The sequence below is a fragment of the Trichechus manatus genome, unplaced genomic scaffold (genome assembly GCF_000243295.1).
Source record: "Trichechus manatus latirostris isolate Lorelei unplaced genomic scaffold, TriManLat1.0 scaffold00309, whole genome shotgun sequence".
In the NCBI taxonomy this organism is placed as follows: domain Eukaryota; kingdom Metazoa; phylum Chordata; class Mammalia; order Sirenia; family Trichechidae; genus Trichechus; species Trichechus manatus.
Genome location: NW_004444245.1, coordinates 78,198 through 102,151, shown reverse-complemented (window position 1 = coordinate 102,151; position 23,954 = coordinate 78,198). Strand labels below are relative to the sequence as shown.

Here is a 23,954-nt window from a genome sequence, read left to right as displayed (position 1 = left end):
CACTCTGTAAGTTAAATATTACCCAAAAATATGACAACAGAATTTTTGGAACTTGTCAAGCTGACTCTAAAACTAATCCGGAAAATTAGAGTAAAAATGGCCAGAAGTATTCTGATAAGGAAGAGTATGGGGGGGGGGGGAGGCCACTAATCTTACCAGATATTAAAACGTAATAAAGTCACAATAATTAAAAACCAGTGTAGTATTGGTGTATGAGTACAATGAAAGAACAATGGAAAAGATAGAAAGCCTGAAATATACCTAATACGAAAGGGAATTTAGTACACGATAAAAATGTTACTTAAATTCCCTGGGGGGAAATGGATTATTCAATAAATGGTGTTGGGACAACTACGTGGCAATCTGGGACAAAAAAATAAAGTTGAATCCCATCCTCACAACATACAACACACTATATTCTGATGGATCAAATATTTAAAAATGTAAAAAAAATGCATCTATAGAAATATTAGAAGCAACCATGGGAGATTTAAAATATAATGTTGAAGGAGGGAAGACTTTTTGAAGTGTAACTTAGACCTCAGAAGCCATAAAAGAAGAGCTTGAGTAATTCAATTACAAATAAAAAGCTTCTTTAATACAAACATTACTGTTAGCAAAGTCCAAGGCAAATGACAAATGGAGAAAACTATTTGCATCTCATATCAGAAACAAGAGGGTTGCTTTTTCTACTACCAAGGAGTAAGAAAATTGCCAATAACTCAATTTAAAAAAATGGGCAAAAGATAGGAACACAGCTCACAGGAAAGAAACACAAATGGCTTCTAAATAAGAGAAATCAAAATTCAAACTACAGTAAGATACAACTGTTTTGCTTATCAGCTTGGCAACGTTGGCAAAAGTGTGGGCAAACAGGCACTTTCTTGCATTGTTGAATGGAGTGGAAACTGGAGGTAATTTGGCGACATTTATCAGAATTAGAAATGCATAAACCTTCTGACCAAGCAATTCCATATCTAGGAATTGATTTTACAGATATATTTGCATATGTGTAAGCGACAAAGAAATACTAGACAGACACTAAAATAATGAAGCAGCTATGTACTAATACAGAACCATCTCCAACACACATTGTTAATTTAAAAAAAGGAAGGTGAGGCACGTGTGAATAGCATGCTAGAGTTTGTGTGAAACAAGATTATGTGTGTGTGCAAATGTGTGTTTGTGCATGTGATGAGTACTTGTTGAAGCTGGGGGACGGGTACATGGAAATTCATTACACTATTTGCTATTCTTTTGTGTACGTCTGAAAATTTCCATAACAAAAGGTTAAAAATATATTTCTTAGGATAAGCAAAAAAACCCCAAACCCGTTGCCATCAAGTCAATTCCGGCTCATAGCGACCCTATAGGACAGAGTAGAACGGCCCCACAGGGTTTCCAAGGAGCGCCTGGTGGATTCCAACTGCCGACCTTTTGGTTAGCAGCTGAGCTCTTAACCACTGCGCCACCAGGGCTTCTTCTGAGGGTAATGATAATAAAATAAAAAAACTATCTCCAGAAGAACACACACCAAACATTGCTTCCACAGGTGCTGTATCAATTAGGAAGAGCGTTTGGATGGAGTAACAGAGATGCAACAATGATTGCTTAAAAACAAAGAGTTTATCTTCCTATGTATTGAGATGTCGGAAAGTATGAAGTTTATGGCTTTGGTTAGCAGCTGAAGGATGTCAAGAGAAAAGTCTTTGCTTGACATTTTTCCTTGCTGTCCAAAGATAGTTGCAGAAGCTCCAGCCGTCAAATATGTGTTCCAGCTTGGGATAAAGAGGAAAGGGGCCAAAAACCAAACCAGTTCTGACTCACAGCAACCCCATGTGACAGAGTAGAACTGCCCCATAGGGTTTCCAAGGCTGTAATCTTTACGGACGCAGACTGTCACATCTTTCTTCCGCAGAGTGGCTGGTGGGTTAGAACTGCCAACCTTTTGGTTAGCAGCCGAGCACTTCAGTCCACTGTAAATAACTTTCCAGAAGCTCCACCCAATGGCTTCCACTCATTTCATTGTCATGCCTATCTCTAAGGAAGGCTGGGAAATGTAGTTTTGAAACATAGCACATTGCTACTCCGAACAAAATCAAGGTCTTGTTACAAAACAAATCTCGAGAAGGGTCAAAACAGATGGGTAGAAAAAATATGCCGGGAAAAGACTAACCGAAAGAAAGCAGGTAGAGCAATACCACTATCATATAAAAGAGAACTCAAGGAAAAACCTTTCAAATGAACAAATCAGGGTATATCCTCTAAATACAAGCTGTAAGCCGCAAAGAAGATATGATAGGCAGTAACTTTTGTGCATCTAAGAACATAGCTTCATAATATATGAAGCAAAAACCTGAAAGAAGCTTAAAAAAATCGACAAGTTCATAATCAGAGTGGAAGATATACTGTACCTTCTCTCAGGAATTGATAGATCAAGAAGACAGCAAATAATTAAGAATACAGAGGATTCGAATAACACAGTTAATGAGCTTGAACTAACAGATACACAGTGCATATATGAATGAACCCAACAACCAGATAGTACAGGTTCTTGTCAAATGTAAGTAGAACATTATCCAAAATTGACTTAGGTATTGGATTGCAAAGAAAATCTCAACCAAGGTCAAAAGCAGAAATCATATTCACTAGATCCAAAGCCCCAAAATTAGAAATTAGCAAGAAAATAACAGCCCCCAATACTGACAATAATGAAATAAATGAACAGCGAAAAGCCCAATTGGAATAAACCAATATCTGTAGAAGAAAGGTAAAGGTATCGTTCTGATCACCTTCTCTTCACCCTGGTGAAGGAGGGATCCTCTGCCCTGAATAGTGCGAGACGGCTGAACACACAACACCCAACACTGGACAGATGAGACCAACAGTAGCTCATTAGTCACATATACTCACTACCTGGGGAGGAGGACACCATACGCCATGCAGGACCCCATGGGGGCTGCACTCGAGAACGGCAGGAACAACCAGGGGCTGTGGGAGGCAGGCTTTGTAGTAACAAGAGGATGAGGTGACTCCTGGTTCCCGCGGTAGGATGTGATTGGTTTGTTTGAATAATTTCGTGGGCTGGAAGGGAGGTGAGACCCTTTAGGTTGAGTATGGGGTACAGTGCAGCTGGTTCAGCTGACAGAGGAACCAGCCAGGTAGGGAGTCTTTCCATCTGGGTGGGGGCATATCTGGTGAGAACAGAGGAGCTCGCAGTTAGGCCTTTGCGGCCCTGTGAGGCTCACAGATGTCAAGGCAGCGCTTGAAATTTTAGGTTTTTACAATACAAGTAGTGAAAGAGCTACCCTTAAAAATGACATCAGGTCCAGATGGTTTTACAGCTAAATTCTAGTAAATCTGAGAAGAAATAGGTAATTCCCATATTGTATCAACCCTTGTGTGAGTATGAAAAGTTGGGAGCATCTAAACTCTTTCTAGGAGGCTATCATAACCCTGATACCAAACCGGAATAAGATAGCACAGTAAAAGCACTCTGTGGGCCAATCTTTCTGATGGACATAAACAAAGATACTAAATCACATCCACAAGAGTCTTAAAAGAGTACTTCATCATGCTCAAGTATGGCTTTCCCCAAGAATGTGATGATAAATTAATATTACTAGAGTTATTAATGTAATTCTCTTCATTACTGGTTAAAGCTGAGTTCAGACTTCCGTGAGAGAGAAATAATCTTCCATCTTCTCTAAGCCACTGAGTCATTGCTGGTCTCTGTTAAAGGTGTCCCGGGATACCTCCATGTTCACCAAGAAGGGAAAAGGGCCAATAAACCTGTGGAATACTGAGCGGTAGTTTCAAAAAGAACCTCCCAGGCATGCCGAGTTCAAAGAAGAAAGCCGGCTACAGGATAAACATAGAGGGGACACCGCTTATATAACAAAAATCCTCCCTATTCTATAGGTACATATACGCATGCATGTGAGGTGCAGGAAAGGTCAGCGGACCCCTGTCAAACTGCCCAGAGGGGACTCTCGGAAACGGAGGGGGCTGGGAGGGGGCCAGAGACTGGTGAAAGGGGACTTTGATTGTACCCATATTTGCTTAATATCGCTCCATGAAGTTACGGTCATGTTTTACTTGTGTAATTAAAAATAAGTGTGACAGAACATAACACAGAAAATGGGGGTAAGAAAACAGAAATGCAAGTTTTGCCATCTCTGTACAGGGAAGGCAGATAAACATTTTTTTCCCCAAACATTTTAGCAAACTTTCATAGGCTTGAGGTTAAAAGCAATAGATTGTACGGGTTGGTGGGAGGCCTGGCGGGGCCCAGGCCCCTGGCCGGGTGGCCAGGAAGGTGGAGAGTCCGAGACAGTCTGGTGGGCTGAGGGGCTGGAAGGAGGTTGCAGGAGCCTCGAGCCAGGTCCTCAAGTCTGGCTGGGGCCTCTTTGTGACCCTGCAGGACAGCCAGCCACCGCGTTGCTGGCAGTAGGGCCTCCTGGCTGGACATGGCAGGTGGGTGGTAGATGCCTGGAGAAGTGGGGGTGGGGGCTGGGGATCCTGCCCCTCGAGAAGCAACACCAGCACCTTCTTGGTGGGCGGGGTGCGGGTGGGTGCGGGCAGATGGAGAAGGCGCCCTGCGAGTGGGTGAGGGGTCACCCTGCCCCCCACCCCCAGCGCCCACCACCCCACCTGGACGTGCTGCAGAATCCTGCTGGTACACCAGTCCCCCAGCTCCGCGTATCTGGCCGCCAGCTCCGCGTCCGCCTCCCCGAGCTGCTCCACCAGGCACAGCAGCATCATGGGCACTGCCATGGGCTCGGCGCCAGGGGCCCCCGAGAGCCGCGGCTGGCCCAGCCCCGACGGGTCCTCCCGCACCCAGCGGACGAGCTGCTCCATCATCTCCACCGCTTCGCTCTGGGGGCGGGGCGGGCCAGGGTGGCCGGGCTGAGGCGGCACCTGTCCCCTCCTGGCCTGTCCCCTCCCGTCTGGGGCCTCCCGGGGGCCCAGGGAGGGAGAGGCCCCCCAGCTGAAGTGGGGGCAGGGGGTATGCAGGGGGATTCAGAGGGGAAGGGGGTACAGTGCAGTCAGGGGGCCGTGGGGTGGAGGGGGGCGGGCGGAGGAAGAACGACAGGCCTGGCCCACAGATGGGGTCAGGGAAGCTTGAGCGGGAATGTGTCGGGGGTCATGGGGTGGGGCTGGGGGCAGAGGAAGGTCTGATGAACTCTGGAAACCAGTCTGCAGGATGGGGAGGGCTGGCTGGTCCACGGGGAAGGGCAGAGGGCAGGGGTAGGAAGGGAACTGGGGGACAACACCCGGGAGTGATGGAGTCGAGTCAGGTCACAGCCCAAGGCTGTGTACGCACCCCACTCCCACCTTCTTAAGCTTTGGAATGATTAAGGGACCTTTTAGTAAAGAGTTCCTTGTATAGCGCCGTGTGACCAACTGGGCTGCTCTGGGCCTGGGCGCTCAGGCTGCCACCTCCCCGAGGGGCAGAGCTGCGGCTCCGGGGCCGGGAGGGGCTTCGGGTGCAGAAAGACCACTCAGGCCGCTGCTGGGCAAGACCGGGGCCAGGGCACAAGCAGAGTCGGGAGGCCAGGGAGGCTGGGGGTGAGGGTGGCCGCAACGGAGACACAACCAGGGGCGACAGCTATGGCGGATGTAAGAGCCACGGAATCTGGCAAAGCTCATTTGCTAATAGTTTGCATATTTTGTTTATGAGGTTTTCAACCTGAGGTGCAAAACACAGCCACAAAAGTGGACAACTCCTCGGAGTACATCTTGGGGAACGTTCACGTAGGTCCCCCCTTGCAGTGACATTTAGGCTACGTGTCTGGTCCTTGATGGCAGGGGCCATGTTATTTGTTTTGCGTTACTTGGGCCTGCACACAGCAGGTGCTCGATAAATGCTTGTTAAATGAAAGACAGAAAGGCAGCAAGGCATGAGGGAGCACAGGGTTTTGCCAGGCTTTTGACTATTTGTAAAACCTTTTAATTCAAACAGTATTTGTAAAACCTTTTAATTCAAACAGCAGTATGTGTTCAATGGGGAAAAATTCAAACAGCTCATCACTAACTCACACTCAGGAATGCATAAACCCCAAAGTAGCCCCTCCCTGTGCTCCCCACAGTGACCCCCGTTAACAGCGGCCAGGGCACGCTTGCCAGCGTGTTTTCCCTCAACCACCAAGGTGATGGTTTAAATCACCTGGGCTGCCTCGTGTTCATGTAAATGGTCAAGTTCAAGGTGAGAACAGGGTCCCTGGGCCGAGGGCTTCACACGATCTTTCCACCAAGGGGAAGTGCCAGCAGGCTTGGTGCCCACCCTCATTTCATCAGATGCTTTTTTGTGTTTTACAGGGGAGGAGGGTGTCTTAGTCATCTAGTGCTGCTCTAACAGAAATACCACAAGTGGATGGCTTTCACAAACAGAAGTTTATTCTCTCACAGTTTAGGAGGCTAGAAGTCTGAACTCAGAGCATCAGCTCTGGGGGAAGTCTTTCTCTCTGTTGGTTCTGGAGAAAGGTCCTTGTCTCTTCAGCTTCTGCTTCCTGGTTCCTTGAAGATCTCCACGTGGCTTGGCACCTATCTTACCCCATCACTGCCCTGCTCGCTTGTTTAATCTCTTTTATATCTCAAAAGAGATGCACTCAAAATACACCCTACACTACTCCTGCCTCATTAACATAACAAAGACAACCCATTCCCCAATGGGATTATAACCACAGGCATAAAACAAAAAAACCCCTTGCCACTGAGTTGATTCCGATTCACGGCGACCCTACAGGACAGAACAGAACTGCCCCATAGGGTTTCCAAGGAGCGGCTGGTGGATTGGAACTGCCAAACCTTTTGATTAGCAGCCATAGCGCTTAACCACGGCACCGCCAGGGCTCCACCACAGGCACAGAAGTTAGGATTTACGACACGTATTTTTGGGACACAATTCCACCCATAACGGGGATGGTACAGGGCTCAGGAAGGCAGGGGTGCGAGTGAGGAAGGCAGAAAGGAACATCGTCAGGACCCCGGAGAAAAGTCCTAGGTGGCTCCCAATTTTAAGCACAGGCCTGGAGCCCGGCACCAGCGAGTTGCAAGCTCAAACGCTTTAAGGGAAGAGGTGGGACTCTCAGCATCATGAAACCAGGCGAGCAAATAAATGGCTTGTTCTGAGCAACTGGTCTGCAAGCAGATGCCTGGGCACGGGGCGCCAGCACACTGTCAGCAGGGGGCACTTGGGTCTGGAGAAGAGCTGAGTGCGCAATGAGGGTGGGACTCTGAAGGAAGGAGGAGCCTGGGGGGCTCCCCCTGGAGACTCACATTCCAGCTCCCAAGCCCACCTGTTGGTGCCCCGCCCTCTTTGGCAGCTGACTCCTTGGCTGAGCTCTGTCTTGAGGGGCCAGCCACCAGTCGCCATGAGGACTGACCCTCACCCCATCCTAGTCCTGCTCTTCTGCTCCCACCTGGAGTTCAGATAAGGCAAGCAGCACTCGCCGACAAGGCGCCTTGCTGTGCAGGGCCCTGCAGAGCTGCAGGCAGGACCCGAGTGGTGGACAGCAGTCCCGGCCGGGCAAGGTGGGCCCTGGAGCCTGGGGTGGGGGCTGTAAGAGTGGCAGCCACGCAGCGGAGGGCAGACCTGCGGAACGAAGCGAGAAAAAGAAGCCACAAGAAGCAGGCTGTTTCACAGATATTTATTAAACTCTACCTGATGCAAGGCACTGCGCTAGATGTGGAAGGGGAGTGGCCACCAAGGACCACCCTGTCTTCTAAGAGCTCACAATCTAGTGGGTGGGGGAGGGGAGAAGCCAAGCCCACAAACAGCTCTGGTGTGAGGCTGAGCACAGTGAGTGCCACAAAACAAGCTGGGGAAGGGACCAGAAAAGGGAGCCAACAAACGAAATACAAACTGGGCGGGACAGAGCTGATGCTCCAGGGAATACGCAAGCCACGTCGAGACCCCAAACCGCGGCGAGAGAGATTACTAGTAATAGAAGTTATCAACCACCCCACCGGATGGAGCTGCTGGGAATACAGGCCACTGGGTGGGCTGTGCCCTGACTCACTATGCATTCAAATACAGGAATGATAGCCACACAGTTAACCTGTGGCTCAACTCACTGAGACGAGAAGGTCATCCCAGTGAACAGAACACACCATCACATTTAAATAGGTGTTCACCAGTCAGGTGGACTGGGGCCAGGAGGAGCACCAGCCACGCAGCTCTGCTCCAGAAGCAGCAAACTGGCTCTTGACAGACTGCAATAAGCAGAGACCCGCTGATGCTGGCTCGAGTCACGGGGGGCGACGGTAAGGACACACGGGGACCCCGGAGGACAAAGACTGTAATGGCCAGGCTGCCCTCGTGGTGCTAGAATTGAGGCTGCTCTGGGGAGCTGAGCAGGAGTCCACGGATCTTCAACTGGTGCTGCCCTGCGAGGTGGCTCCCTCTTTCCCTCCACACCAACTGGAACATTCTTTCTCAGTGTCCTTGTTCACACTTCACGAAATTTGCAAGGCCACCCCCTCGCTTCCAGCCAGGTCTGACGACTGGCCGCTGCCCTTGGGTCGGGGACTCAACTCTGGTTTAATTAACGTGGCCTGGAGCGGGTGGGGAGGGGGTGCTACACAACGTGGCCTGGAGGGAGCGGGGGGGTCACGCGGTACCCAACATGGCTGCAGGGTCGGGCAGGGCAGGCGCTATGCTGCCTCGAGTACAAATTCAAGCAAACGGAATGCAATACCACGGGAGAAAGACGCCCACTGTGGTCGGGTGGGGATTATTCCAGAAATGCAAGAACAGGTATAACATAACTAATCAACACTGTTAATCTTAATAAGCAGCAAAAAATGGTAAACAATTACTTTCTTTTTAGAACTTCAGCAAGTATTCAAAACTCTAATAAAAGCAACGGAGGGTTTCTTTCCAAATACGATGAAGACAAGGACCGCTTTCTGCCAGGAGCCAGCATCCTCCGTAAGCTAAGCCTCTTCGCTGCCCTGGCCAGAGAAGCACGTGTGATTAGGAGGAAAGAAGAAATGAGGTAGATACACAAATGCATAGGCAAGCACACACAAAAGGAAGCTGTGTCACGTGTTACATCGCCGTACACCTGGAGAAGCCGAGGAAATCCATCCCTCCAACTACCAGAGGCAAAAAATGAATTCTGCAAAACTAGACTGAAAGTCACAGGCTGACCGCGTTTGGGCCGCTCCACCAACGGTGATGGCAAAGATGCGCGCTTTAGCGCTAACTCTGAGAGAGCATTAGAGGAAATTAGAGCCCAAGTGGAGAAAAGTGAGGGAGGGCAGGAAGGAGGCTGAGACTCTCCACCCGGGCTGGGAAGCGTGCGGAACAAAGTGAAGACGATGCTCCGGTCCAAGTTAATACTGCACCTAGACTTCAACAGGATCCTTCGTCAAACTGACGGACGAACAGTGGAGGGCAAGGAGGGCAGAGCACTTCTTGCTCAGGGTGCCAGACTTGCCCCCCGGTGGACAGCGACGTTCCTCACCGTGACAGTTGTACAAAACACGCAACAATAGCTTGAAGAGAAAAAACGCATCGAAGACAGGAGTGATTTCAGAGAGAGATTCGAAATGACTGTAAGAACCGGGCCCCAGGGCAAAAGGAATCCTGTGTAACAAGCGCCGTAGGCTTCTCTCCAGCACTGTCGTGGCCTGGCGGCCATTCGAGAGGACCTTGCTTCCCAGGGTGCAGGCCGGTTGGGAAGTTCCGCCTCAGCCTTTGTGGGCCCGTGGGAAGGCCCGGTTCCTCTACCAGGCCCACTAGTGGTCCTCCTGGGCCCAGGTGCTGGAAGTCATACCAGCCTCTTCTTGTGAGCTGTGCCTGCCACTGGAAGGGCGAGCTTCCTTGCCCAGCCCTTGTAGCTCTTCCCCCAGGATGAGGCCCCTGGCAGTGGCAGCTGTGACTCCTGGGCCACGAAGGCCTCCAGAAGGGTGTGACCTCCCTCCAAACCCTTGCTTTACCGCCCTCCTGGGCACGGCTGCTGGAAGCGACACCCAAACCGACCTCTTGCTCGTCAGTCAGGTGCGTCTCCTTGTGTCCGCAGGTCTCCTGGCTGGTCCCTGGTTGGATCGGTCACTGAATCTATGCCAGGGACTGCCAATGTTCCCGGTAGCTGGCGGGACAGCCAGGCTGCTGCCAAGTCCAAGCTTTGACCACCCCGCTGCCCTACGTCAGGTCAGGCCCTGGTGATGGCTGCCAGGGCTAGACTGATGAGCAGCCAGAGAACCTTCTGGCCAGTCCGTGGGGAAAGTATCTCCAGTGCCCGAGTGATCAGGCTGGACAGTCAAATACTGCCCACAACGTACACACGGTCTAAGCGTCGGATGAGAAACAAGCCTGCTTCTCTGGCCCATGCCCCCCGAGCCCACCCCACTGCGCAGCCTGCCTCTCAACTTGGCTGCTTCCCCTTCGGGGGGTGGGGCAGGGCTTGCAACTTTGAGTTTGTCATTACATATCTAAGTACTGCAGCGATGAAGCCATGAAGGTTATGACTTAACCAACAAAGATGAATGCTCAAATACATTGAAAGTAAAAGCTCACACAACAAAAATGTAATCAAACTGTGACAAAGGGCAGAGCAATAAAAGTGGAAAACAAGAACCACTGTAAGTGATATAGAAAGAACTCCTCTATAAAGTCAATATATGCAAAGGTAACTTGGTAATTAGTCAAAGGAGATGAACAAGACAACGGAAAAGGTACTTCAGTCCTTACGGGAGAGGTCGGGCTGAGAAGGAAACGAGACGAGGCGTCAGGTTCTGGAGCTAACGGCAGCGGGTGACCTGAACTGAGCGCCACCTCCCTGTTAGGTGCTCGTACGAGACCAGCGCTCTGTGGGACCAGCCACCGGCCGTCCTCGTGATCACTTTTGGGGGAGGTACTGTGACGACTCCATGTGAGAGAGGAGGAAACGGAGGGCAGAGAAAGTACCATCAAAGGCCAGTGGTCTGACGAGAGGCTCCCCTGACCCTCCTGACACTCGAGTCTTGAGAAGCCCTCTCTCAACGACTTTATTTTGTACCAAAAAGTGCTGCAAGAGCCCCATTAGCCCAGAACAACCCTGATCAAAAGCTGGTTTGGGATACGTACAGGGGTCACCAGATTGAACTGGCTTAATAAAAAAAGATGCAAAAGAAATTAGGAATATGACCTCACAGTGACAAGCCTTTTAAAGGTCCCATTAAAACAGCAACACCTTCAGCGTTTATGTTGTAGAGCTACAGGAGAGGTGAAGAAACAACACAAGCCACCAACGGTCCCAATGCCACGCGCACATGTACCGACCGCTTGAGAGAAAATTCCAGAGCGCACCAGGCAGGGTGGCGGCTGCCTCCATCTGAGCCGTCGGCCAGTCAGTCAGTCAGATGGAGGTGACCTTGATGTACTTTGCCCAGGTGAACATGGTGGGGCCAAAGATGCACAGGAGGCGTTAGCGGTGAAATTATGTCACAAAACGGAGAATGCGCAAAAGGGGCACACTTCTAAATCAATCTCTTATTCTGTATCATATGTGACTTACCATATGCATGTCTAACTAAGTTAATAAATTAAATAGTATAAGACATTTGACTTTTGTATTTACATCCCTCAAAACTTATAAATTCAAGTAGGCCAAGAAAAGGCGGGGCGATCTTCTCTTTGGGAAACAAAGGGGCTCACAATCGACTGGGGTCGCCTTCGGCTCGGACCCTGACTTTCATTGCTCAAGGTCACCTACCAGCCCGGCCAGCCTCGCTGACTCGGAACCCCTGCTCTCAAACTCCCCCAGATCTGCGGCCGATGGTTTCTGATCTCTGCACGGAGCAGATGGCCTCCGACCCCGCCACAACCCGCGGCCGCCTCGGATGGGAGGCGTGCACATTTCAATACCTGGAAGGCCCTTTATGCCAGTGGAACTAGCCAAAATAACTTAAAACGCTCAAAGCTACTCTTGCTGGGCGTCACGGGAAACACGGACACTTAGAAATTGCTGGTGGCGGTAGAAACTGGTTTCAACCTTTCTGACAAGAAAATATATAAGCGCTACAAAACCGTTCATCTCCTTCGACTTGGCCGCTGGAGCCCCACCTCGGCGGCCAATCTACTCGTGGTGAGTGGGCTGGTGCTTCTGCAGGGCCGAGCGTCGCCTGAACACGCGGCCGCACTCGCCGCACTCGCCGCGCCGCGCCCCGCTGTGGATCCTGCGGTGGCGGCTCAGGCCGGAGCTCCTCCGGAAGGCCTTGCCGCACCGGTCACACTCGTACGGCTTCAGTCCGCTGTGGATCCGCCGGTGCTTGATGAGGTCGGAGGGCCCCCGGAAGGCCTTGCCGCAGTCGCCGCAGGCGTACGGCCGCTCCCCGGTGTGGATGCGCTGGTGCTCCAGGAGGCTGGAGCTCTGGCGGAAGGCCTTGCCGCACTGGCCGCACTCGTAGGGCTTCTCGCCCGTGTGGATGCGCCGGTGCTTGGTGAGCTCGGAGCTGCGGCGGAAGAGCTTGCCGCAGTGTGGGCACCCATAGGGCTTGGCCCCGCTGTGGATGCGCTGGTGCTCGGCCAGGCCGCTGACCCCACGGAAGGACTTGCCGCAGTCGTCGCAATCGAAGGGCAGGTGGCCTGTGTGCGCGCGCTGGTGCTTGAGGAGCTCCTGGCGGTCCAGGAAATCCCTGCTGCACGCCCTGCAGGCGAACGGCTTCTCCGCAGCGTGAAGCTTCTCGTGCCGGGAGAGGTGGGTGTTCACCTTGAAGGAGCGCCCACATTCCTCACAATCGAACGGCTTCTCTCGGCTGTGCACCCTGAGGTGCTGACTGAGGCCCGCGTTCTTCTTAAACCGCTTCCCACATTCCTCGCACTGGAAGGGCTTCGCCTCCTTCTCCATTTGCTCCCTCTTCTGCACCGCGTCTTCAAGGACCCGGCTAGGGCCCGGCCGCGGCTCCACAGCCACGTGGCTTTTCCTGTGCTCCTTGAACTCGGAGATGCCCCTGAAGACCTTCCCACACTCACGGCACTCCCAGCCCGTCTCCTCACTGTGGATTCTCTGGTGCTGGACGAGGAGGACTTTCAGCCGAAAGGTGTCCCCACACTCTTTACACACAAAATGATGCTCTATAGGCAGATTCTGGGGGCTCCCTAACCTCCCCTCAGTGTCCCCATTGTGTCTGACCTCGGGACTGGGGTTACTGGCCCTGGGGGAGCTGATGGACGCCATCTTGTGGGGCTGGGCGTCCTCACCCATCGTCTCGCGTTGAGTCACCAAGACGCTTTCTGAAATGAGAAAGGCAAGACATGCTGGTGTACAAAGAGGGAGAAAGCAGCTTCCTTGCTTCTCCTTTGCCACGAGTCACTTTCCTCCTGAGACTACAGCTGAGCAGGGGCCCGGGGCTGGCAGCCACCGGGGCAGGATGGCTGATGCCCATCTAGCCAGGAGCAGGGGATTACAGAGGGAAGAGGCAGAAGGGCCTGACTGCTGGACACTCCCTAAAAAGTGGTCCTGAGAAGGCCCCTTCTTCTGTGATTGAAGAACAGCCCCCAGCTCTCAGCTGAAGCCCCTAACTGCTCAGCTGGGCCTCCCCCGATCTCTTCACATTTCTTTTGGTTTTTTCCCCACTCACCGGAATGCTTAGCTTGACCCGCGATGAGAGATGGGTCTGAGACCAACAGTACTTGTCCTTGCACCTGGTGAGGGACTAAGGCAGGATTGAAACCAGGAACTCCTGCTCGTGGAGGACAAAGAAACAGGTTATGGAGGCAGCCAGAGATGATGTCACAACTTCGTGCTCTTCCCAGACTGGGGACTTCCACAACTCCCAAACACTACTCCTACCAGGCTCCGTCCTAAAGAATCCACATCCCACAGTGCACACCCGACAACAGTAAATGGAAATAAAATGCCTGTGCAATTTACATAATTCATGGGTTCTTTTTAAAACAGCATTCTAAATTATAGCAGTGCACTCTCATTTCTGTCCCAAGAGAAGACCGTGCCTTCTTTCCATGCCCTCTCCTCCTAGACGCTAGTGGTGGCAGGCCCTTCGTATTTCCCACAACCCATCCCCCAGGGCCCAGGCCTTGTGTGGGCTCCACCAGGCGCCCCTCATCCCATTCCCAGCCACTCAGGGCCAAGAAATCAGTGTGGAATGTGGCAGAGGGGCTGCACCCTTACCCACGGAGGTCACGTTCCCAAAGTATTTCAGTGTCCTCTGCTCAGGGTCCAGCCTCAACCACTCCCTTTCTGTGAGGTACTGCTGTTCCACACCGTCAAATGGCACTGGATCCTGAAAGAATTCCCAGGGATAATCAGTCCCTCCATTTATTCCAGAAAGAGGTAGGGGCAGCGCCAGGAGCACCAGGGACAAGAGGCAAGGGCCTGGCGTGGGTGTGAGTGGCTAACACAGAGCTCTAACCACAAGCCTCAAGAAGTCCTAGAAAGCAAACCCGACCAAGTGCCAGGAGACCTGGGCAGCAGCCCTGGCCTCCCACTGCCTTCCCAGGGGCCCTCAGCTCGATCACTTTCCTGGCCTGAAACTCCACTCCCCACCTGTATGATGGGGACAACAAGCCCAGCAGGCATCCGTTCCTTGGCAGACTCCAAAGAGAGCAAAGGGAGGGAGGGAGGGCAGCAGCGGGGGCTCAGGCCCTGCCACGTGTCATGCTGGGATCAGAGGCTGAGGCCAGAACCAGGGAGCAGTGACAGGATTCCAAGCAATGCAGAGGGAAGCTCACCTGGGCCTCCAGCATCTCAAGAGGGACTGCCAGGACCTGTTCTCCCGGGGCTCCATCCTGGGGAAGGGCAAGACCTTGGGGAGCAGGAGGCGCTAAGGAGAGTGAAAAGAGCCGTGAGTGACAGCAGCCCTGTTTCTGGGTTCCCTGGGATAAGTCTGGGGCTTTCCTTCTTCCTGTTTTTAAGTCTTGTTGAGTCTTCTCTCACGTGGTGGCCAAATGACCAGCCAGAGCATGGGTATGCCTAAGAAAACATATCCCAAACACTGGGAAAAGTGGACTGGCAGAGTTACTAAAGGCAGGTCAGAGGGAGACAAGACAAAGGCATGGGAGCCCATGCACAGCCGGGAAAAGACAGACGCAGACAGGAGAGCCATCAGGGTTGGGGGACTGGCTCTTGGGGACAGGTCAATCCCAGTCCTCTTCCTAGCTGCAAGCCTTGGACAGTTCAATGCTCACATTGCACAGGAAGGAAGCCACCCAAAACAAATATCAGAAAAGATAACTAGGAAATGAAAGCGTCTTCCCAACTCGGTAGAGCCAACAAGAAGCTGACCAGGCCAGGAGGGGAGAGCAGCAAGGAACGGCCAGAGCCATGGCTTCCTGGCCTAACCAGGCCACTGGAGGGGAGAGCAGCAACAAATGGCCACACGCCACCAAAGCACTTCGCCAGGGGAAAGAGAGAGATTTGCAGATAAGAACATTTCTCTTACATAGTTGACAAAATGAGAAGTTGAACAAAAATGATTCTTCTAAGTGCTTACAGCTGGGGAAATAAGCTTCAAAGAAAAGACTTTCAAAACTAAGTTCTTAAATAAAAGATCTGAACAATATGTACCCATTCCTTCCAAACTGCAAATCAAGTGAAATATTAGAAGATCCTAGCAGAGATGTGTGTGTACCATAGGTCTCCCGCTTCAGTAAGCTCAAAGGAACAGGAACATGGTGGTTACTTTCCCGAGGCCAGGTCACTTCGATTCAATTCATAATTAAATGAAAAGACAGCATTTTTACACCAATTCAAGGACTACAAAACCCAGATACTCCAGAATGACTTTTCCATTGGATTAAAGATGTTACATTAAAATAGATGGACAGAAACTTCCACTTCTGGCCATGGTGGAGTAACAAGGAACAGACTTAATGTCTTGCCATAAACAAGAAGAACGTGGAACAAAATGTATAAAGCCACAGTTTTCAGACATTGGATAGCAGGATCCCTGAGAAAAGGGACACAAATAAGGTAAGACCTGTAATCACCCCAGGTCTCTGCTTGGAGGCAGTTTCTAGATGCAGAGTGTCGGGAAGGGGAGCCCAAACACAGCTCGTGATTTCCCTGAGTTGAGGAGACCCAGATCAGCATTCAAGGAGGTTGACACAGCTGACCTCCAGAAAGCAGGGAACTACGCAGAAAAAAAGACTGCCATAAAATCCGCATCAGGTTCCCCTTTTCCTGACTATTAAATCATGCATGTATCGAGTGAAACCCCAAAAGGCTGGGAAAAGAACATCCAGGAAGCTGTAAGCTAAACAATTCCCAGGACACACAAAGGTCTGTGAAAAGTTCAAGGTCTGATCAACCAGAGTAGAGTGTTCTTGGTGATCACTTGGAGCATTCAGTAGAGAATCCAGAGGGGTCATGCCTTAGTAGTAGGGCTGATATTAACCCTGGTGCCAACGCTACATAAGACGTGCTAGAAAAGCTTAAAACTAGGCTTCAAAGGATCAAAAACCAAAACCAAAACCAAACCTGTTACCATAGAGTCGATTTCGACCCATAGCGAATCTATAGGACAGAGCAGAACTGTCCCATAGGGTTTCCAAGGAGTGGCTGGTGGATTTGAACTGCCGAATGACCTTGTGGTTAGCAGCCGTATCACTTAATCACTGCGCCACCAGGGTTCCTCAAAGGATCAAACTGATCCACAAATAACTACCTCCCCAAACAAAGTCCAACACGTTTCAAAGGGAGACAACAAAATTCAGACACTCAGCCACATAACATTTACAATGTCCAATCAAAAATTACTGAAATGCCAAGAAGCAGGAAAATGTGACTCACGGCAAGGAGAAAAATCTAGTCAATAGAAACAGACCCAGAAGTGACCAATGCTAGAACTAACGGACAAGGATAACAGCTAGTTTAATTATGTACAAGTATTTAAAGAAAAACAGGAAAATGAGAGAAATGGAAAGTAACAACCCCTACGAAGATTAAAACCACACACACAAAGACGCATCATAATCTGACTGCTGAAAACCAGTGATAAAAAGAAAATCTTAAAGCAGCCAGAGATAAAAAAGATATTAGATAGAGAGGAATAAAGGTAATAATTGCTAACTTTTTATCAGAAAATGTACAAGCCAGGAAACAACTGAATAACATTGCTAAAGTGCTAAAAGAAAAAAAGAAAAAATAAACCTGTCGACCTACAATTCTATAATCAGGAAAAATATCCTTAGAAAATGAAGGCAAAATAAAAACTTTTGCAGATGTACAAAAGCTGAGAGAACTTCTCACCAACAGACCTGCACCGTAAGAAATATTAAGGGAAGTTCTTTGGGTGGAAGGAAATACCAGATGGAAACTTGGAGCTACACAAACGAGTAAAGAAGACCAGAAATAGTAAATATATGGGGAAATATAAAATACATTTACCCCTTCATTTTTAAATATTTAAAAAATAATTGACTGTTAAGCAAACATCGTAACAAGGTAGTATGGGGTTTATAACATGGGGAAGTAAAACATATGGCCACAACAGCACAAAGAATGAGTAGCGGAATGGAAGTCTATTGCCATAAGGTTCTTATATTCAGGTTCCATCCCAGACCTGGAGACCCTGGTGGCGTAGTGGTTAAGAGCTTGGCTGCTAATCAAAAGGTTGGCAGTTCGAATCCACCAGCAGCTCCTTGGAAACCCTATGAGGCAGTTCTACTCTGTCCTATAGGGTCGCTATGAGTCGGAATCAACTCGACGGCAATGTGTTTTTTTTTTTTTTTTTAAATCTCAGACCTACTAAATCAGAAATTCTGTTGGTGGAGCCCAGCAATCTGTGTTTTAACTAACCCTCCAGGAGACTCCGATGTACACTAATACCCCAGTAGTGGAAATGAAATGCAATACTAAATAAATACTTAATCCAGAAGAAGAAAAGTAAAGAAAAATATGAACAAACAGAAACAAATAGCAACATGACAGACTTAAACCCAATCGTATATATAATTAACTAAATGTAAACGGACTAAATGTTCCAATTAAAAGGCATAGACTGCCAATTTTTATTAAAAAATACAGACTCAACTATATGCTGTCTAGAGGAAATTTTAAATATAAAGACTTTACATATAAAGACACAGGTTACAAGGAAAAGGATGGAATATGACATTCTATGAAAGGGACTGACAGGAAATAATCTCAATGCCATAAAAACAAGGGGTGAATGATGAATGTGGCTCAGGGCTCTGGACCAACACCACTGAAGAGTGTCAAAATTCAGAGCAGGGAGAAAATTGGGGGGCTTAAAGATAAAGCCAGCAGGTGGCCACTGGAGAATGACATATAGCAGATTATGAAAATGCAAATCCTTTATGGAAGATGTAGAAAGACATAGTCAACTCTGGTTTGAAAGTCCAAAGAGGGTAGGAGAAGGGGAGAAGGCAGCTAAGCATGTATTTCTATCTTAGCAGTAAAAAGAAAAACACTAAACAAAATAAGACTTGTAGCTAAAGGAAAAAAAAAAAAAAAAAAGATATACCCCACCCCAGTGGGTACCACACTGGGTTAGAATCAAAGTCCTTTTAGTAACCAAGATGAATTTCTTTAATAATCAGAAAAGAAAAAGAATTTAAAAAAGATTTTAGTAGACTCTGGATAAGAAAGATGCTCAGTATGACAGAGGACAAGGGTCGAGACCAAGGAGGAAATGGAGCTTGGCCCTGGGCCGTGCTGGTGGGTGAACCTTGGCTGGCAAGGGTCGGAAGACCAGCACTTCCTGAGATGCCCACGTGGGAAAGGCAAGTACTGAGTGATGATCAGAAAGATGGGATTGTGACTTCCTGGGCTCTTCCCCACAAACTGTCACACAGTCCACCTGAGCCTCCATTCCCATCTTTAACTGGCTGTCCCACACAGGTGCTTCCCCAGTGTGAGAGCTACTCCCCCGGCGCTCAGTAGCCAAGCCCTCTGTGTGCCCCGGGGCAGGGCCTCCCTTTGGCCAGCTGGATTCTTCCTGGTAGACATCTGATGTCTGGTTTGACTTTGATTTCCAGTAAAAAAGGAACTGGTCATGTATTATGTACATAATTCATTTTTTAAAATTCACTTCCAGCTGAACATTAATGTTTTGCTACCAAGTGGAATGGAGAGGAAAACATTACATACTGACCTTCAGAGAAATGTGGCATTTTATGAACCTCTTCTCACTGCCCTCAGGTCTTAACCTACCTACCAGGCCCAGCCCACCCATCTCATATCCCACCCCTGGAGCCTCGGTGCCACACTGGCCTTTAATCAGTCCTAGATATGCCAAGGCTATGAACTGCTGTGAATACCATCCGTACACGTTCAACTCCAATGCCATCTCCTCCAAACTGTCTCCATTTTCCAGCCACATCAGAGCGTCCGCGCAACACTTTCACTCCCTAAAAATTGTCCTGTGAAAATGCTTGTTTCTACTTGACTCTCCATGGGAGAAATGTCAGCCTCACCAGGACAGTGGCCTTTTCTTTCTTGGTCACCCTAAATCCCCACTGTCTGCAGCAGCTCCTGGCTCCAAGCTGGCACTTGATAAACTGTGGGTCGACTGCGTCCATGTGGGTGGGGAGGGGAGCATTAAATGGAGGGAGCTGACACTCATCGAGCCCCTACTACGAGCTTGGTGCTGTGCCTCTCCCTTCACATAATTTAATTACCACAACCTATGGGTATTGCCAACAAGCCCTGGTGGCACAGTGGTTAAGCACCTGGCTGTTGACCGAAAGGTTGGTGGTTCAAACCCACCAGCTGCTCCGCAGGGGAAAGATGGGGCAGTCTGCTTCCGTAAAGATTACAGCGTTGGAAACCCTACGGGGCAGTTCTACTCTGTCCTCTAGGGTTGCTATGAGTCAGAATTGACTCCATGGCAACAGGTTATAGTTATTACCACTTCCATTTCACAGACAGGAAACCAGGGATATGAGAGATTAAGTAACGTGCTTAAGGTCCAGCTCCCAAACTTGGAGACTGTTTAGACCACACCAGAGAAGAGACAAATAATATGCAGCTCCTTCATACCAGGGCATGTCTAGGGGAGAGGCGGACAGCGAGTGCGGCAGCCTGATGATACACACGGACGGCTGGGGGCTGCTTTTAAACCACCCTATGAACACGCCATCACAGGCCCTCACTGCCAATGGATATACACACCCTGCTCACATACAGTTCTTCCGTGCCAGCCAGTTTAATTGAGCAAATCCGACTCAAGTGTTTTTCCTTAGTTGGCATGATTAACTGTGGAAATCCAGGAGCCACAATCCCCAAGTGAGCTGTGAATTATTCTTTCTGGAGTGTGGACAGGAGCGGCCCTTCTTGGACCAGGGCTGCCCAGAGGACTTCGCCCATGAGCACCTGAGCTCTCTCTCGGTAGCGGTGTGGTCACCACCCACAGTAAGAGCCCATGGGCACAGAGAGGTCGTCATAAAAACAGGAGGATATGGTGAGCTCTGCTTTCAAAGGAGGCTAAACTCCACACGATACCCAGGGTATAGGTTAAAAGTGCTGTACAAGCAAAAGCAGATAATAAAAAAGACAGTACACACTAATCCCCAGTGCAGTTAAAAATGGAACACTCATTAACCCCAGACATGGTAAGCTTGTTTAGATTCCGTGTTTCACAACTGCTGTACTTTACAATGGGGGGACTGATCTGGAGAAGATGCCGGACAGCGGGACAAAAGGGACAAAACTTGTGTCCACTGCCTTCCAAGGTCAAAGCAATTCCAGGCAGAACATGAAAGTCAGCGGAGCGCACCCGATGGACAGAGGGTAGCGCTGTCCTTGAACGGGAGGCGCTTTCACCAGATGCGGAAAAGCATATGCACCGAGTCACAGAAGGGGCCGCCTCTGTACAACAAATAGTATGGCCAAAAAGAGCCTCGACTCCTCATCTTCGTGCAAAGAATATGTCACACTTAGCGTGAAGAATCCTCCTCCTTTAAATAAGCTCTGAAGTACGTTCAGACTATGAACAACCAGATAGCAAAGGCCTCTTCAGAATCGACTGTGGAGTCCACGCCGGCCTGAGCCCAGTGCCACGCAATGAGTACATGTCTATTGCTGGACTATAAGGAAAATAATCATGCAAATCTCAACGCACGGCCTGACAATTAGTGCTTTCTTATAAAAAGAGAGTTCATCTGAATGTCTTCCTAATATGTGCTTCAGATCACAATTTACATTTTGAGCCACTTATTTACATCAAATTTACTGTCTGAAATCAGAAACTCTGGCATTAAGACAACAAAAATAATCATTTCGATTTGATCTGAAAGAACAGAAATTAGGAGTTGAATTCAACCTAGATAAAAACCAACTCATGTCACACAAGTGTTGAATAATTAGGTGTCCTCCGGTTGCCTGAGCTCAGGACCCCCCTTAGGAGTGGTGGGCACTGAAGGTAACTTCTGAGTCTGAACGATCTGCACTTGACCGATGACATCCTACAAAGCCAACTAACCTCCTCGGCCAGTCCTTCCCTGGGCCGGGGGAGCGAGGCAACAAGGCCACCCAGACTAGACCCAGCTGGCAGCCTTCAGGAGCTGAGCTCCTGGGTTCAGAACAGACCACCAGGTAAGCAGAGGTGAGGAGAAAGCTCGGGGCCAGGTGAGGGTGTACAAAGTGGCAAGAGCAGATTCCAAGGGTGTCAGAAGCACCTGGACTCCCCTGACCATCTAAACAAGGGCCCGTAGCAGGATCTCCTCAGGCCCCAAAGCTTGAGTTTACTCAGAAGATAACAGGTGGCTTGTGGTGTACAGTTCGGTTCTGGGCCAGGGCACAAAGACCACGCAAGCTCTCTTTATGGGATACCGTTGACAAGAGACCTCGCTCTTCACCATCTAAATCAGATGGGTGTCTTCAGCCCTCTCCCCTACCCGATGATCACTTAGATTACCCGTTCTCCCGATCGGGTGTCTTCTCTCCCTCGTGTTGTGTCGCTTGCTTGAGGGAACCGTCTTTGGGCAAAGACAGTCCAGTAACACCATCGTAGACAAAAATGTAAGTGCTTGTACCCTACTCACGGGACCTTATAAGAGCCTGGCGGCCTAAAGACCAGCCGACATGATCTGTAAATACACAGACTTACCCAGAAGAGACACACAGGGATGACTCATGGTGTCACGGAGCGATTCCCAGCGATGACTTCGGCAGGTATAGCCTCACCTGTTGGATTGAAATAATTTGGGTGAACAGAAGCACATCTGCCAGCATCTTCCAGGAACATGTCTTTGTGTAGCGAGCGCTAAACCGGATGTGTGCGCAGGACACACAGGAGGCAAGGCTGAACACACGGTCGCGGTTCGCGATCCCCCACCCCCAGCTACAAGCACAGAACCGCTGGGCCAACTCCCCCACCCCCGGGGCTGGAGCTGGTTCTGGCCTTCGTGTTCCCTTGAACCTACGGGTGCAGGATGCGGAAGAAAAGGCCCCATTCGGGTCCAACACGTTCTATGTAAACATGCTGTTACTAGAAGTGGCAGAATCCCAAAGGGCTCAGAGAGAGGGGGCTGCACCAGGAAAGCCGGGTTCTCGCGGGATATTTGAGTCTGTGTGCCTTTTTCTGTGTGTGTGGGTGGGAATACATCTGTTCCTGTCTTTCCCACTTTCCTTCTCTCGCCTGGCCTGGGCACCTGCTTCTGTGTTTCAGTTTCCATTTTCTTTCCTTTCTATAAAAAGCCAGAAGGTAGACCAGAAGGGGATTTTGGAGTGTTTGTTGTACTTAACTGAGGAAAGGTTTACGTTCTCCTTTCTCAAGAAGGCATGTGGCATCTTAACTAAAAATCAAAATACAGTGTAAGTAGTGCTTCATTTAGGTTACAAGGCCCCGAATACAAAAGATTCTAAATGGGGCAGCAGCGGTGCTATGCAAATCCTGGGCCCTCAAGGAGCCCAGGTGGGTGAGGGCAAGGCCTGGATCAGTAGGTGAGAAACCAGGGCACCAGGTCTGGGGTGGGGCCAAGAAATCCGCATTTTCCAACAGGCACCCCAGAGGATTCCATATGGAGGGGGGCTCATTTCCAATGGGCCTGTCCAGAATCTGGGGACTCCCTCTCCCTAGTTCTCATCAGGCGGAGCCTGGCCCATGAGCCTCCTGAAATGGGAGCCCCTCTGAGGGCCAGGCTTATGGGAAAGGAATTCACACTCTAGCAGATCTTTCAAGGGGCCCCTCACCCATAGAAGGCGGGAAATCATTGCTCAACAGTATTCTAAATATAAACAGAGTAACTTTTTTGGGATGTCCTGTGCCAGGCACCGTGCAAGCCTCTACTTAACGGTCCAAGGGGGGGGGAATGAGAGGAGGTACCATTAGTATGGGGGTGGGGGTGGGGTTCCAGCAATCCTGTTTGAAATGATCTGGTAAAGGAAAATTCTAGAGATTGAGGTTGAAGAGGAAATGTTTCACTGACCAGAGAGTGGAGGAGGCCGTGGCTAGGCCAGGCCAAGGCTGGCTGGAGGGCGTCAGTTGGAACAGGGTGGGACCTCCGGGAAGAGGGCCAGAACGGCGGGGGGCGGAGGGGTTGCTGAAAGACCATCAGCTTTGGGCGGCAGGCGAGTAGGGGGGATGGAAAAAGACATGTAATTAATCACCCAAATATAGACCGGAGGCGGCGGTCAAGGAGCTGAAGGGGTGGGGGTGGGGGGGCGCTGGAGCTGGAAAGGGTGGCCCCCAGGAGAGCAACAGAAAAAGGCCTGTCCAGACAGAAGGTCTTGAGATCGGCTTCACCCAGCAGGGGCTGCCCCCCTCAACACAGCCCTCGGGCTCTAGGCCACCTCCCATCCTCCCCGCCAAGCTGAGGCTCGGTCCCTCCCCCAGACGCTCCCTGATCGCCCCTTCTTCCTCGGCCTCCAATGCGCTTGGGGTGTGGGGGGGGGGTCCCTTCCCTCCTCAGGCTGTGACTGGCTCCCGCCCCGCAGCATCCCCCAAAGAGCAGGGTAGGCCCCGGCACGTCCCCGACTCCCGCTCCTACCGCCGCCCCCCGCGGGAGGGCCTCGGTGCCTCGCCGCCCCCGCCGGCCG

At 50.2% G+C, this 23,954-nt stretch overlaps 1 protein-coding gene across 1 annotated transcript; it reads right to left on the bottom strand.

Moving 5' to 3' along the window:
• Positions 1-8,349: 8,349 nt before the first annotated feature.
• On the bottom strand, positions 8,350-22,228 carry ZNF275 (zinc finger protein 275). The gene is made up of 3 exons (XM_004390553.2): positions 22,024-22,228; positions 13,573-13,674; positions 8,350-13,225 (listed from the first exon to the last, which is right to left on the bottom strand). Exons 1-3 carry the CDS (start codon positions 22,049-22,051, stop codon positions 12,069-12,071), a joined length of 1,287 nt encoding a protein of 428 aa, XP_004390610.1. The 5' UTR covers positions 22,052-22,228; the 3' UTR covers positions 8,350-12,068.
• Between the last annotated feature and the right edge of the window lie 1,726 nt (positions 22,229-23,954).

What these genes read in the sequence shown, in the direction of transcription:
- ZNF275 (XM_004390553.2), bottom strand. Translation starts at nt 22,051, where the DNA reads ATGAGTCATCCCTGTGTGTCTCTTCTGG. An exon ending in TCCCTGTGTGTCTCTTCTGG is followed by an intron (nt 13,675 to 22,023) that starts GTAAGTCTGTGT and finishes CTCCACGAGCAG; the next exon opens with GAGTTCCTGGTTTCAATCCT. An exon ending in GGGTCAAGCTAAGCATTCCG is followed by an intron (nt 13,226 to 13,572) that starts GTGAGTGGGGAA and finishes TTCTCATTTCAG; the next exon opens with AAAGCGTCTTGGTGACTCAA.